The sequence below is a fragment of the Pantherophis guttatus genome, chromosome 2 (assembly GCF_059756535.1).
Source record: "Pantherophis guttatus breed Tessera chromosome 2, ASM5975653v1, whole genome shotgun sequence".
Classification (NCBI taxonomy): domain Eukaryota; kingdom Metazoa; phylum Chordata; class Lepidosauria; order Squamata; family Colubridae; genus Pantherophis; species Pantherophis guttatus.
The window spans coordinates 154,407,811-154,420,737 of record NC_142064.1 but is presented as its reverse complement, the minus strand read 5'-3'; the positions used below and the strand labels follow the sequence as shown (position 1 = coordinate 154,420,737).

The 12,927-nt window shown below is 48.9% G+C and overlaps 1 protein-coding gene across 3 annotated transcripts in view; it reads right to left on the bottom strand.

Moving 5' to 3' along the window:
• The window catches only part of TTYH2 (tweety family member 2), a 73,087-nt gene that overhangs the window by 18,953 nt on the left and 41,207 nt on the right, over positions 1-12,927 (bottom strand). For all 3 annotated transcript variants that reach the window (XM_034412735.3, XM_087887038.1, XM_087887039.1), the window contains exons 4-7: positions 11,541-11,761; positions 9,689-9,784; positions 8,425-8,497; positions 1,133-1,202 (exon numbers count right to left, since the gene is read on the bottom strand). In XM_034412735.3, the coding sequence (XP_034268626.2) occupies positions 1,133-1,202; positions 8,425-8,497; positions 9,689-9,784; positions 11,541-11,761 (460 nt within the window). The remainder of the gene's footprint in view (positions 1-1,132; positions 1,203-8,424; positions 8,498-9,688; positions 9,785-11,540; positions 11,762-12,927) is intronic.

The window sequence follows — 12,927 nt, the reverse complement described above, 5'->3', positions numbered from 1 at the left end:
AGACTTTTGACATGCGCAGAATGAGAAGCAATATTTGAATAAATCTATTTTCATATGCCACATAAATCATAGCCTGCCATGAATGTATTACTTTGTAAAAATTTCAGCTTTCATTAATGATAAAGCTACATCTTACACCATATCTCATAAATACTGCCCACCTACCAGCATAAAAGCAACTGCAAATGGTAACTAATATATGATTGGTTCATCAAATCTCTATCCCTACTTAACCCTTCCACACTTGCTGATTTTTCCAAACCAATCTCCCCTACTAATCTGAAGTTCTGCCTTAGTATGTTAAGAGACATAGCAAATGCCAAAGATAATTAGCAAATGGTCACTTTGCATAATCTCCCATCCCTACTAAATTTACTTAACCTTTTCTCTTTCACCCAATCCTTCAAAACAAGTTGGAGCAACTGCTAAACTGTGGTTCTACATTAATAAAAGGAAATAAAATGAAATCTGAGTCCCTAGCTTAAGGGAAAAAAATATCAAAACTTCGGCAAACATTAACAAAAGGGATGTTTTGGCCCAGATTCTATAGCCGGGAGTATTCTCTTTTTGCCTCTGTTCACTGAATATGTTAAACTGGTTTGGGGAGGATAATTTAATGCATAAGCAGAGTGGGGTAGTTTTTACCTCAAACAGCCATGGGACTCTTGTGGGGTAAATTAACTGTACTTGGTCAGTGTTCTCATAAGATGTCAGTTAATGGACTGTTAAGGTTAGACCAGAAGACCTCCAAAGTTCCTTCTTTCTATGATCTTTCCATGCTACCAAATCAGAAGTAAATTTTAGAATGGCCAACAAAAGAGGTCTCTCTAGGATCTACTTGTGTGCTCCTTGGTTTTTTTAACACTTCCATACATAGTCACAAAGGTAGGTTGGAAAAGCACAATCACTTTCTGAGCACTTTTCACTTAAATATTCTGAGCACTTTCCACACAAATATTCACATTATCCCTTAATTAAAGTGTGGTACCTTAAATCTCTGGATTTTGTATACTGATGTTTATCTATGCAGGGCTGGCCCTAAATCTACTTCACATTTTATTTCTCTTCAGTCAACTTTCAATTAAGGCTTTTTCCTCCGCTATTCAAATGACGGCAAAAGCAATATTTTTACCTGCACTGAGGTCACTTTTTGTCATATTCACAATGAATTTATCTGGGGACACGCAAAAGTCACTGGTACCCTATAAGAAGCAAAATTTTTATTACACATTTTTTAAAAAGAAGATAAAATTAATGTTTTTTAAAAGGAAGTTGTTATCATTATTTGAAGTTGTACTTAAGGAGGTTACATGCTGATTTACATCTGAGGTTACATCTGGCTTAAGAAATTGTTTCTACATATCCCAGCATTGCCAAGTGAATGGATAGACTGCACAGGTAGAATGGACGTTGTCTTACCTGAACGTCCCTTTTCTGGGCGCTGCGTACACTATCCATGCATGGGTTAATCCTTCAGTGCTTGGCAAACAACTGAGTGAAAACAAAAGGCTTTTGTTCCCCTTTCCGGCTCCCAAGCCACGCCTCTGGTCCCATGATCCCCCAGTCTGAACGAAGGCGCAGCGGACAAGAAACCACACTATGGTAACCTATAAAACTCAACTTTATTAACTCAAATTAATGTAAGGAAAAACAAAACTAGTCTCAGCCCTACCAGTGGCAGGCAGCCCAAACGGGCGGGATATGGATAGTGTACGCAGCGCCCAGAAAAGGGACGTTCAGGTAAGACAACGTCCATTTTCCTGTGCGCTGCTCCCACTATCCATGCATGGGATATACCCAAGCTTAAACCCCCTGGGTGGGGGGCTGACTGCCCCCAGAGTCCTCCTCTGACAGTACTTTTTGCAGAATTCTGCGGCCGAAGGATGCCTCAGCCGAGTTGTAGGCATCGATCTTGTAGTGGCGGATGAACGGTGTGAGGGATGACCACGTTGCGGCTCTGCAGATGTCCACGACCGAGGCTTGGGTGGCCCAGGCCGCCGTGGTGGCCGCGCTGCGAGTCGAGTGCGGTAGGATCTTGCCGGGTGTCGGTTTGGCGTTCAAGTCATATGCCAGGGCGATGCAGGCCTTGATCCATCTGCTAACTGTGGCTGCTGATATCTTCTGACCCATGGACTTTGGGTTGAAGGACACCAGGAGTCCCTCCGTACGGCGGAAAGGAGCGGTCCGTTGGATGTAGAGCTGGATGGCACGTCGTACGTCTAGGGTGTGCCACCTCTCCTCTCTGGGGTCGCGAGGTGAGGGGCAAAAATCCGGCAGGATGAGCTCCTGAGCTCGGTGGAACCACGAGTTGACCTTTGGGATAAAGGCAGGATCCAGGCGTAGGGTCACCGTGGAGTCGTGGAAAATGCACAAATCTTTGCGAACTGACAGAGCCGCTAGCTCTGAGACTCTCCTCGCTGAGGTGATCGCCAGCAGGAAGGTCACCTTAAACGATAGATACTTAAGCGCTGTCGAGTCCAGGGGTTCGAAAGGGGGCCCGGTCAGAGCTCGCAACACCAGTGGTAGATCCCATGAGGGGTAGCGGTGAACCGTGGGTGGCCGCAGGTTGGTGGCCCCGTGCAGAAACCCCTTGATGCGCGGGTGGTGCGCGAGGGATTGGTACGGAGAGCATGCAATGACTGTTGACAATGCGGCTGTCTGTCTCCGTAGGGTTGCGGGGGCCAGGCCCTTGTCTAAGCCGGCTTGTAGGAACCGCAGAATGTCCCGAATGGTGGCTGACGTGGGGTCGATATGCTGTTGGGCGCTCCATCGACAGAACGCCTGCCATGACGACTCGTAGATGCGGGTCGTAGCTGGACGTCTGGCCGCCTGGATAGTGGCCACCACCTCGTCTGGTAGGCTGTCCTTCTTCAGGATGACCCGTTCAAGTGCCAGACGGCTAATTGGAGCCACTGGGGCTCTGGGTGCGTGACTGCTCCCTGGCACAGGACGAGCTGCTGCGGTGGGATCAGCCACGGCTGTTCTACGGACAGTGCTACCAAGTCGGCGAACCAGGGTCTCCGGGGCCAGTTCGGGGCTACCAGGAGTAGGTCGGCTTTTTCTGCCAGTAGCTTCCGAATGAGTCGCGGGAGCAGCGGGACTGGTGGGAATGCGTACAGGAGACCCTCGGGCCACTTGCAGCGCAGCGCATCGTGGTCCTCCGCTTGTGGTGTCGGATAACGCGATACGAAGCGGGGGAGCTGAGCGTTGTTCGGGGTTGCGAAGAGATCTACGACCGGGTTTCCGAAGCGTGACGTGAGTTCTTGAAACAGCTGAGGGTGGAGCTGCCATTCCGCTTGATCTATTGTTTCGCGGCTGAGCCAGTCCGCCGTCACATTGGTTGTCCCGGAAATGTGATCTGCTCTGATCGAGAGCAGGTGTCTCTCTGCCCAGCTGAACAGCTCCGCGGACTCCTTCATCAGGGTACGGGACTTTGTGCCCCCCTCCCTGTTGACGTGTGCCTTGGCCGAGATGTTGTCGGTCAGGATCAAGACGTGATGCCCCTGCACCGTCGTCTGAAAGTTGCGGAGTGCCAGTCTGATCGCTCGAAGCTCTAGGAGGTTGATGCTGCATTGTCGTTCTTCTTGCGACCACTGACCTTGTGTGACTAGGTTGTGGAGATGGGCTCCCCACCCCCGAAGGCTGGCGTCGGTGGTGAGTATCAGACGGTCTGGTTCTAGGAAGCTGGAGCCCTTGAAGAGCGACGGTGATGTCCACCACCTGAGGGACCTGCGGACCTGTAGGGTGAGGCGAACCTCCTTCTTGGAGTTGGCCCTTCCCGTTCGCTGGAAGGGGAGGAGGAACCACTGCAGGGGTCTCGAGTGTCCGCGTGCCCACGGTACGATGCCGAAGCAGGATACCATCTTCCCGAGGAGGGTTGAGAGGTGGATCAGGGCGACTCTCCTCCTCGTCAGGGTCTGCAGAGCTAAAGTTCGGATGCTTTGGATTCTGTCCGGTGACAAGAATACCTGGCCGCTGGCCGAATCTATCTGTGCCCCCAGGTGGAGAAGTCTGGTGGTGGGCAGGAGCTGACTCTTTGCAAAGTTTATGGTGAAGCCGTGATCCTGGAAGGTCTTGATCACTTTCTTCATGTCTCTGTAAGCTTGGTCGGGCGTGGACGACAGGACCAGAATGTCGTCCAGATAACATAGCACCCAGATCGGGACGGCCCGGAGCTTGGCCGCCACCACCGCTACCAGCTTGGTAAAGGTGCGGGGGGCCGAGGAAAGTCCGAATGGCATCGCGCGATATTGGTAGTGACGGCCCGCGTATTCGAACCTCAGGTATTGACGGTGATGCGGGTGAATCGGCACGTGCAGATAAGCCTCCCGGAGGTCGACTGATTGAAGGAAGTCGCCCTGTCTCACTCCCGCTAGGATGGACTTGAGGGAGTGCATCTTGAACCTGCGGTAATGTACCGACAGGTTCAGGCGCTTTAGATTTAGTATGCCCCTCCAGCCCCCGGAGTTCTTGGGGACCAGGAAGAGGGTCGAGTAGAATCCTGAGCCCCGCTGGCTGTGCTGGACCGGCTCTATGGCCTCGACCTCCAGGAGGTGGGCAATCTCCTGCGCCATCAGGTCTTGGAGCTCCGAGGATCGAGGGATTGGACAACGGACAAACCGGTGGGGCGGCTGGCCGGAGAATTCGATGGACAGCCCGGAAGAGGTCGTACGCCTTACCCAGGCATCCGAGGTCGATCTGGCCCATTGTTGGTGGAAAAGGATGAGCCGTCCCCCTATGGGCCCCGTGGGCCTGGAGTCATTTTCCCCTTCTGGCAGGCTTAGGGCCGGCTCCACGGAAGTTGCGTTTAGGCTGCTGGTGTCTTCCTCGGTCTCGGAACTGTTGTCTGTCGTTGAATCTGTCTCCTCCCTGGTAGTGGGAGCGGTGCGAGGAGGACCCCCTGGGTCCGGCGCCTGCCCGAAAGGGCTGTTGGAGCGGGTAAGGCGTGTACCTGCGTTCCTGGCGCCTGTAGGTTGATGGGAGGATCTTCCTCTTGTCCTTCCCTTCAATCAGTAGGGGCTCCAGCGAGGCACCGAACAGATCTGGTGCTTTGTATGGGGAAGCCGCCAGCTTCCATTTGGCCTTGAAGTCGGCTTTCCAAGGCCGGAGCCAGAATAGCCTCCTAGCCGTAAGGGTAGAGGCCAGGGCCCTTGAGGCGAACTTGGCTGAGTTCAGGGAGCTGTCGGCAGTGTATTCGGTGGCCGCTATTATCTTGTTTAGATCTTGATGCAGTCTAGTGTCCTCAGGCGGGAGCCTGTCCTGCAGGTGACGAAGCCAGATGAGCGAGGCTCTGTTGAAGAAGGACGAAGCTGTTGCGGATCTGATTGCCCAGCCCACGGCCTGGTGTGCTTTGCGGAAGGCCCATTCCATCCTCTTTTCCTCCGCCTTGAGCGTGTCTAGCGGGTCGGTAGAGATCAGGGAGCTGGAAGATAAGGTTGCCACCGGCTGATCTACTGAGGGGAGCACCAGGAGGTCCTCTAGCTCTGGGGCTGAGCAGTAGAGTTTTTTGTCGAGGTTGCTGGGAGTTGCCATGGAGGCCGGCTGCACCCAGGGGTTCTGGATCACGTCTGTAAATAACTGTGGGCAAGGGATGTAGTCCTTTTGCGGCTTTGACGATTTGAAAAGGGCGTCGTGAGGGCCCGCCGTTGACGTGGAGGGTGTTGCGACATCTCCTGGCACTCCGAGGTTGGTTGTAAGTCGTGCCTTGTGGAGAAGCGACTTGAATAGGGCCGGACGGAAAAGGCCTGTGAAGGCCGGGGTGTCCGGTGCTAGGCCCTCATCCTCCGATAGCTCCATCTCTTCTGGGCCCTCCTCCGCTTGGTCTGATTCGTCTGATGAAGAGTCCCGGCCTCGTTCTGGGATGGGATGAGGCTGGGGCTGGAGTGGCCGTGGATGGCCCGGTGCTACTTGTGCGGGAGCCTGGGACGCCTGCTGCATTGTTGCCGTGAAAAAGGATGACAGGGCCGCTGAGAACATGGCCTGGAAGTCCACTGGGTGTGCCAACCCCAGTCCGCCCTGACCTTGTGGGTCTGCCCTTGACGGTGTGGCACTCGCCTCTCTAGTCTGGCGATGCTGGTATGGTGCAAAGGAAATTGAAGCGTCCAGTCCGGGACCTGAAGCTGTCTCGATGCCGGATGTTGTGCGAGACGGTCCAACCCCCTCAGGGGTTCCAGGAGTGGTTGTGATGTCGGTCACAGACGTAAGCCCCCGTTCCGCCTCTCTTGGGGCGATGGGGTTAAGCTCCCCAGGTGCAAGAACCCTGGGTGAGTTTCCTGGAGTTGCTTTGTGCGCCCCCTCCCACTGTCGCTCCAGGGTGTTGTGTCTCCTGAGGGCATCCCTATCTTGTAAGGGAAGGGAGCCTTCAGAGGCTGCTCTGCTGGCCGAGCTCGCGTGCCTCTTTTTTGATTTCTTTTTCCCCCTTCTTTCGGATGTACGTGGTGGGCTTAGCTCCAGCTCCATGTCTGATGATGGGGGGGAGCGAGACATGGCTGAGGCGGCTGGAGAAAGGCGGTAGAGACCTTGCCCGAGACCCCTTCCGATGATTGGCAGTGGTTGTTTGGTGCCCCTTCCCGCAGTGGGGGGGGGGGTGTGCCGGTCTGCAGCTGGCTCCCTGATTGGGAAGGGAGGCACAAGCTGAAACGATGCCCAAAATGGCGGCCCGAAGGTCCACCAATATGGCGCTGCTCCACGTGGCAGACTTGGCAGCGGTCTTACAATGGCAGCCCTAGGGTCCGGCCAGACGCCGCGCAATCCCCTAACGAGGGGTTTCTGTAGTGCAGGGGGGGGCTGTCTCCCTCTTCGGCGCTTGTCCCGCCTCGCGCCCTCGCTCTGATGCCGCTCCGCGAGGCCCGGCCTTGGATTAGGCTTCGGAGCCTCGCCACGTGGGCAGCCGACGCTTCCTGCTCCGCCGGCCAGCTGATGGGCGCGCCGCCGCTGATCGAGGTCTCCGGCGTGGGGGCGATGAGCCTTGAAACCCCTTGCCGGCTGGAGCAGGCGCAGATCGCTCCGGTAGCTCCGCCGGCCAGCTGATGAGCGCCCCGCCGCTGGTCGAGGTCTCCGGCGTGGGGGCGATGAGGCTTGAATCCCCTTGCCGGCTGGAGCAGGCGCAGATCGCTCCGGTAGCTCCGCCGGCCAGCTGATGAGCGCTCCGCCGCTAGTTAAGGGCTCCGGCGCGGGCGATGGAATTTGAGGCCCCTGGCAGCAGGAACGGGCGTGGGTCGTTCCTAGCGCCGCGCTCGCAGCGAACTGGCCGGACTGATGCTGGGGGGCTGGCGAGCGAGCGTGTGAGCGCTCTGCTCCTCTCCCCCCTGTTGACAAAATCGCTCAGCGCAAAGCGCAACAGCAAGAAATCGCGAAAGGGAGCTATTCAAAAATAAAGCAAATTCCTAGACGCTCAAAGGAAAGGAGAAAGCCTGTGAACTTAGAGATTCTTAAGAAGATAGAGAAGAAAAGATCCCCACAGAAACAGTACCTTAGAAATCTGTGGAGCTCCAAAAATCACTACAGTGTTTGCCAGCAACTGAGTGAAGACTGGGGGATCATGGGACCAGAGGCGTGGCTTGGGAGCCGGAAAGGGGAACAAAAGCCTTTTGTTTTCACTCAGTTGTTTGCCAAGCACTGAAGGATTAACCCATGCATGGATAGTGGGAGCAGCGCACAGGAAAATATGCATATGAATTTAAGATATTAAAGCTTCCTATGAATATGCATTTGTTTTAAATTTTATTCTTCTATGTTGAATTTGTACACCAATTATATCTGTATGAAAACAATGCATAAAAAATCAAGGTGTTTATAAAAGTTGACTTTTCAGATAAGAAAGAAACCAGAGCAATACGGAGGCTGCAATAACTCATAATAAATAAATATCTCATGCTTAGATGAAATTTACTTTCTGATACTCCCATCTGCCAAAAAATTAGAGTAACCAAAGTTTGTAAATAGCAGAAAGGAAACCATTTAATTTCTTCCTGGCTCCCCTTGAAATCTTGGCAGAAGTGCCACTAACTTACAAGTAGAGCATTTTATGAGATTGGCAGTGCTGAAGGCACATGGCAAATTAATTTTCCTCTGCCTGACGCAGAGCAGGCAGGCAACCAAGCAAAACACCTTCAAGATGACTTCTGCTCATTTTAAATAACCAATCTCCTTGTTGCTCAAAATTCCTCCTGCTAAGTGTGCATTGTGCTATGAGAAGGTATGATTCTGGAAACACAAAAGCAGGAAAGGCTGCAGGAAGCAAGGCAAGGAAGAGCAAAACACGTCCTCCCCAAATGAACAGGCCTTTTAGCTGTCAGAAAGTTGGAAAGAATAGTTGGGCGGTCTCCGGTGGTCAGGACCTAAGGCATCACAGTAAACTTTGCGCACTGAGCCCTTAAAACAGCCAGTTTGATGTTAAAGCTCGAGTTCAAGTGTCGGGCTTACCACTGCTGCTGAAACATCTGCTGCATAGGAAGCCCAGCTGAGACAAAGTGTGAAAAGTCCACAGCACAGCATCCTGTGGGCAAAAAATATACAACAAAGAATCAAAAGGAGACCTCAGAAAGGTAACAGCAAGACTCTGCACCATTGGTTTGAGCACTCTTTCTGGATAGAGTCTTATGTTGCTATTGTTCTTGCTCCTATAACATCTTTTAGGACAAGTCTTGATTATGCCTATCATAGAGATGCAGAGCATAATCATGCATGGAGAATATTGCCTGTAAATCAAACGGTGCAGGTGGGAACTGAAGTTAAGCACTTTGAATCCAGTTCCAATTATTTTGTCTGCACAAACTGATGAAATGCATGATTGTCCTGGATATTTTGATCCAGATCACAGCTTCCAGTCTTACTAAAATCTACCCCTTCCTGGACATAGAGCTCTCTCTCTCGTTCACACAAACAGAAGGGGGGGGGGAGGAAGGAGGGAGAGGGGGTGGGAGGAGATACCTGCACCGGAAAATATATTTTTAAAATCAATACTACAACAGATATCCAAGAAACCAGTTTCCTCTAACTTGCAATTCTGGTAACTTCATTCATATTAAATTTGTGTTGCTTTTCCAGCCTGACTGGAAACAGCAAAGTCCATATGGAGTGGGAGTTAACAGAAAAATTATCTTCAAAAACAAGAAAATATATTAGTTTTTGCAGACTCGGGCTAGCTATATGTTAGAACAGCTGTGCCATAAACGAAAGCAGATATCTATGGTAAGACTATCAATCCCTCACTGAAAACTATTATCCTTTATTCTGTCCTTTTATTTTGTTGCATTTGCTTGTTCTGGTGCGGTCATTCTAATGAAAAGGAACACTCCCAGGAGTAAAAGAGAAAGCTAGTCTAACAACATCCTATATCACAACTACAGTGCATTCCAGAAACAGTTTCTAAAATTCAGATGGAAAATTGCTGGTTGGTGTTTTCATCCATAAAGTGTAGTCAGGAAGGGTTGTGATAGTTACAATAGAATGCAATGTAGGCAGCATGGAACTCTTGGATCCCTTCCACGTGAGCCTACCAATTCTAAGAAACCCTCCCTAAATCCCACAAGCGGAGACCTTTGCCAGGTGGTTTTTCTCCAGGGAGGACTCTCTCTCTTAGGGTCCAAGATCATCAGACCGCAATAAAGACTTGAGTGCCTTGCGCATGGCTGTAAAAGATACCTTTTCTTCCCCCCTCTCTTGTGGAATGATTTTGTGTACTCACGTAATAAGCAGACACCTGGAGTGCTTAGTCAGCCCAAGGCAAGCAATAAGGCAAATCACCAAGTCCAGAATGAACAGCAAGAGGTAAGAGAGCCATCTGGAGAAAAGAAAAAAAAAAAAGAAAAAAGAAAGAGAGAGAATGCTTGGGTAACTCATACATCCCTGGAGAAACTTGGCAGGAGGAGGGATGGTGAAATTTAAGCAGGACGCTGTTCTTAGGCTTTGTGGGCAACACCTCCTCAGAACCATGGAACAACAACAATATGGCATTTCTACAAATTATCCAAGTTTATGAAGGGCAAACTCCTCCTCTAGAGACCTGAAGACAGACTGCTGAAATTGAAAGGGAGACATCATCCAAGGGACATTCCAATGCAAATGGAAACATATATGGCTAGCAGAATCGAACAGATTTGAGAAGCTGAGACTTCTCCAGTGCAATCATACTTTCTTGGGAATAAGCTGTACTTACTTTGAAGCTAGCAGGCAGGTGATGACAGGTAGTAATAGACTTCGTTCATTCAGTGACTGTTCAAAGTTACAACGGCACTGAAAAAAGTGACTTACGATGTTTTCACACTTATGACCGTAGTAGCATCCCCATAGTCATGTGATCAAAATTCAGACGCTTCGCAATGGACTTCTATTTATGACGGTTGCAGTGTCCCCGGTGTGTGTGTGTGTGTGTATGTGTGTTCATGTGATCCCCTTTTGCGATCTTCTAACACGCAAACTCAACGGGGAAATCAAATGAAGGTAAAGAAAAGTCAGGTAAGGTAAAGAATCTTTACCACTAGGATGCAGCAATATGGTGGAAATGTTAGCATTTTAATCACTTAAAGTATCATTAAGTGTTGTACCTTATGATTCTTGATGAACGTATCTTTTCTTTTATGTACACTGAGAGTGTATGCACCAAGACAAATTCCTTGTGTGTCCAATCACTCTTGGCCAATAAAAAATTCTATTCTATTCTATTCTATTCTATTCTATTCTATTCTATTCTATTCTATTCTATTCTATTCTATTCTATTCTATTCTATTCTATTCTATTCTATTCTATTCCTACATAATTTGATATTTTTTAAAAAAAGAAAGCTGTTTCATGCTGGAAAGAAAGAATTAAGCAAAAAACACAGTCACTTGACCAGGATGAAGTTCCTCTTCCTATCTGTCCAATCACTGCCCTCCTGGATATTGCTGTAAATCAGAAAGATTTTAGGCTTAAGGCCCATTCATTCCATCAGGGGTAAAAGGAAAGGAGAGAAAATAGCAGTAGCAATAGCACTTAAGACTTATATACTGCTTCACAGTGCTTTTACAGCCCGCTCTAAGCGGTTTACAGAGTCAGCCTATTGCCCCCAACAATCTGGGGAAATGAATGAAAGAATTCCTGTCTCTGTAATGGTGCAATGAAATCCACAAAGTGCTATTTTAAGGAGTCAGTCCATTGGTACAGACAGGATATCATCTCTGCTGATCGGCAATAATTCTGCAGGATATCAGAGCAGGCACTTCCCCCATCCCCTGCCCCAGGAAAAGCCAGCAATTGAACTATGGAGCTACTGTTCTCTCCAGTAGCTTCAGAGGCCTGAAGGAAAAATCCCTTTGAACTTTCAAGACCTTCTAGATTAGCTCAAACAGCTTCTAACCGGAGACCTCAATCTTTCCCCAGCCGAGGGCCTCTTAAATATATTTGACTTCATTTTCTGCATTTCTCAGTCAAGAGTCATCCTGAGTTGGGAACATGAGAAGGAAGACATCCAGCTTGGAGAAGGCTGAAATCCACAGACTCTTCAATAGCTCCTTACTGGCAATGTATTTCTCTTGCTACGGTGACCATGCTGACTTACCTATAATATTCTACATAGCTGACATCATTGGCAATCATGGACAAGTCTACAGTGACATCACTCCACACAGGAAGCCCTGACAGTTGCAGCACAATATTGCCTGCCATCTGCTGCATGAATTTGAGCGTTTGTACATATTCACTGTGGGTTGCAAAGATCTCATTCAGGCGAGCCACATGTTGCTCCAGAACTACTTTCATCTGTGTTGTAGTTCCTGAGACCTGCCAAAAGACAATAAGCAGACCTATGAGAACCAGCAGGCAGATAGCTTCAAATCACTTGTACAGCAGAATGACCACAATGACCTTGACTTATATAGGTAGTCCTCGACTTACGACAATTGAGCCCAAAATTTCTGTCGTTAAGTGAGAATTTGTTAAGTGAATTTTGCCCCATTTTATGACATTTCTTGCCACAGTTGTTAAGTGAATCACCGCAGATCTTAAGTTAGCAACACGATTGTTAAGTGAATCTGGTTTCCCCATTGACGTTGTTTCTCAGAAGACTGCAAAAAGTGAACACATGATCTTCAGACACAGCAATGGTCATAAATATGAACCAGTTGCCAAGCCTCTGAATTTTGATCACACGGTCATGGGGATGCTGCAAAGGTTGTAACTGTGAAAAATGGTCATAAGTTACTTTTTTCAGTGCTGTTGTAACTTTGAATGGTCACTAAATGAACTGTTGTTAAGTCGAGGACTACTTGTATATTGATCTGGATAGGCCAAGTCGTTTTATGCAATCATCACCCCAAGAATAAAGGCAACACAAAGGAGATGGTGACTAACTTTCTTCATTTATACATATTATAATCTAGAACAGCTTTCCTCAGGCTGGTGTCTTCCAGATGCATTACATATCAATTCCCATAAATCCCCAGTGAAAAGGCTCTTCTCACAATAGTAGATAATGAAATTATCCTTCTGAAAAGCAAGTTAAATTAGCACCATGGGACTGGAATGAACCAAATCTATCTAGTCATCAGGGCCTGTTCACAGGCTCATCTTTCAGCTATCCTCCCATCCATTTTTTTTTTATTAAAGGAATATTGGGAAAGGAAACCCAGGAAGAAAGGAGGGGCAAAGCAGCAACAAATGGTCATGAAAATTGCTGGTCATTTGCCTACAATAGCAAGTTCAGGTTATCTCCTTTGCTTTCCATGTAAAGGTACAGAATAAATTTCTGCAATCCTGATGCGTAAAGTAGAACACCTAACATGCCAAGAAGTCATGTATTGAAAGGTACCATATTGTAGAAGGCCAATTTGTGTTTCTTCGGTCTTCAACTGAAAAACAGTATTTGTGGAACCAGTATTTTTGTATATACAGTGTGTGTGTGTGTGTGTGTGTGTGTGTGTGTGTGTGTGTGTGTGAGAGAGAGAGAG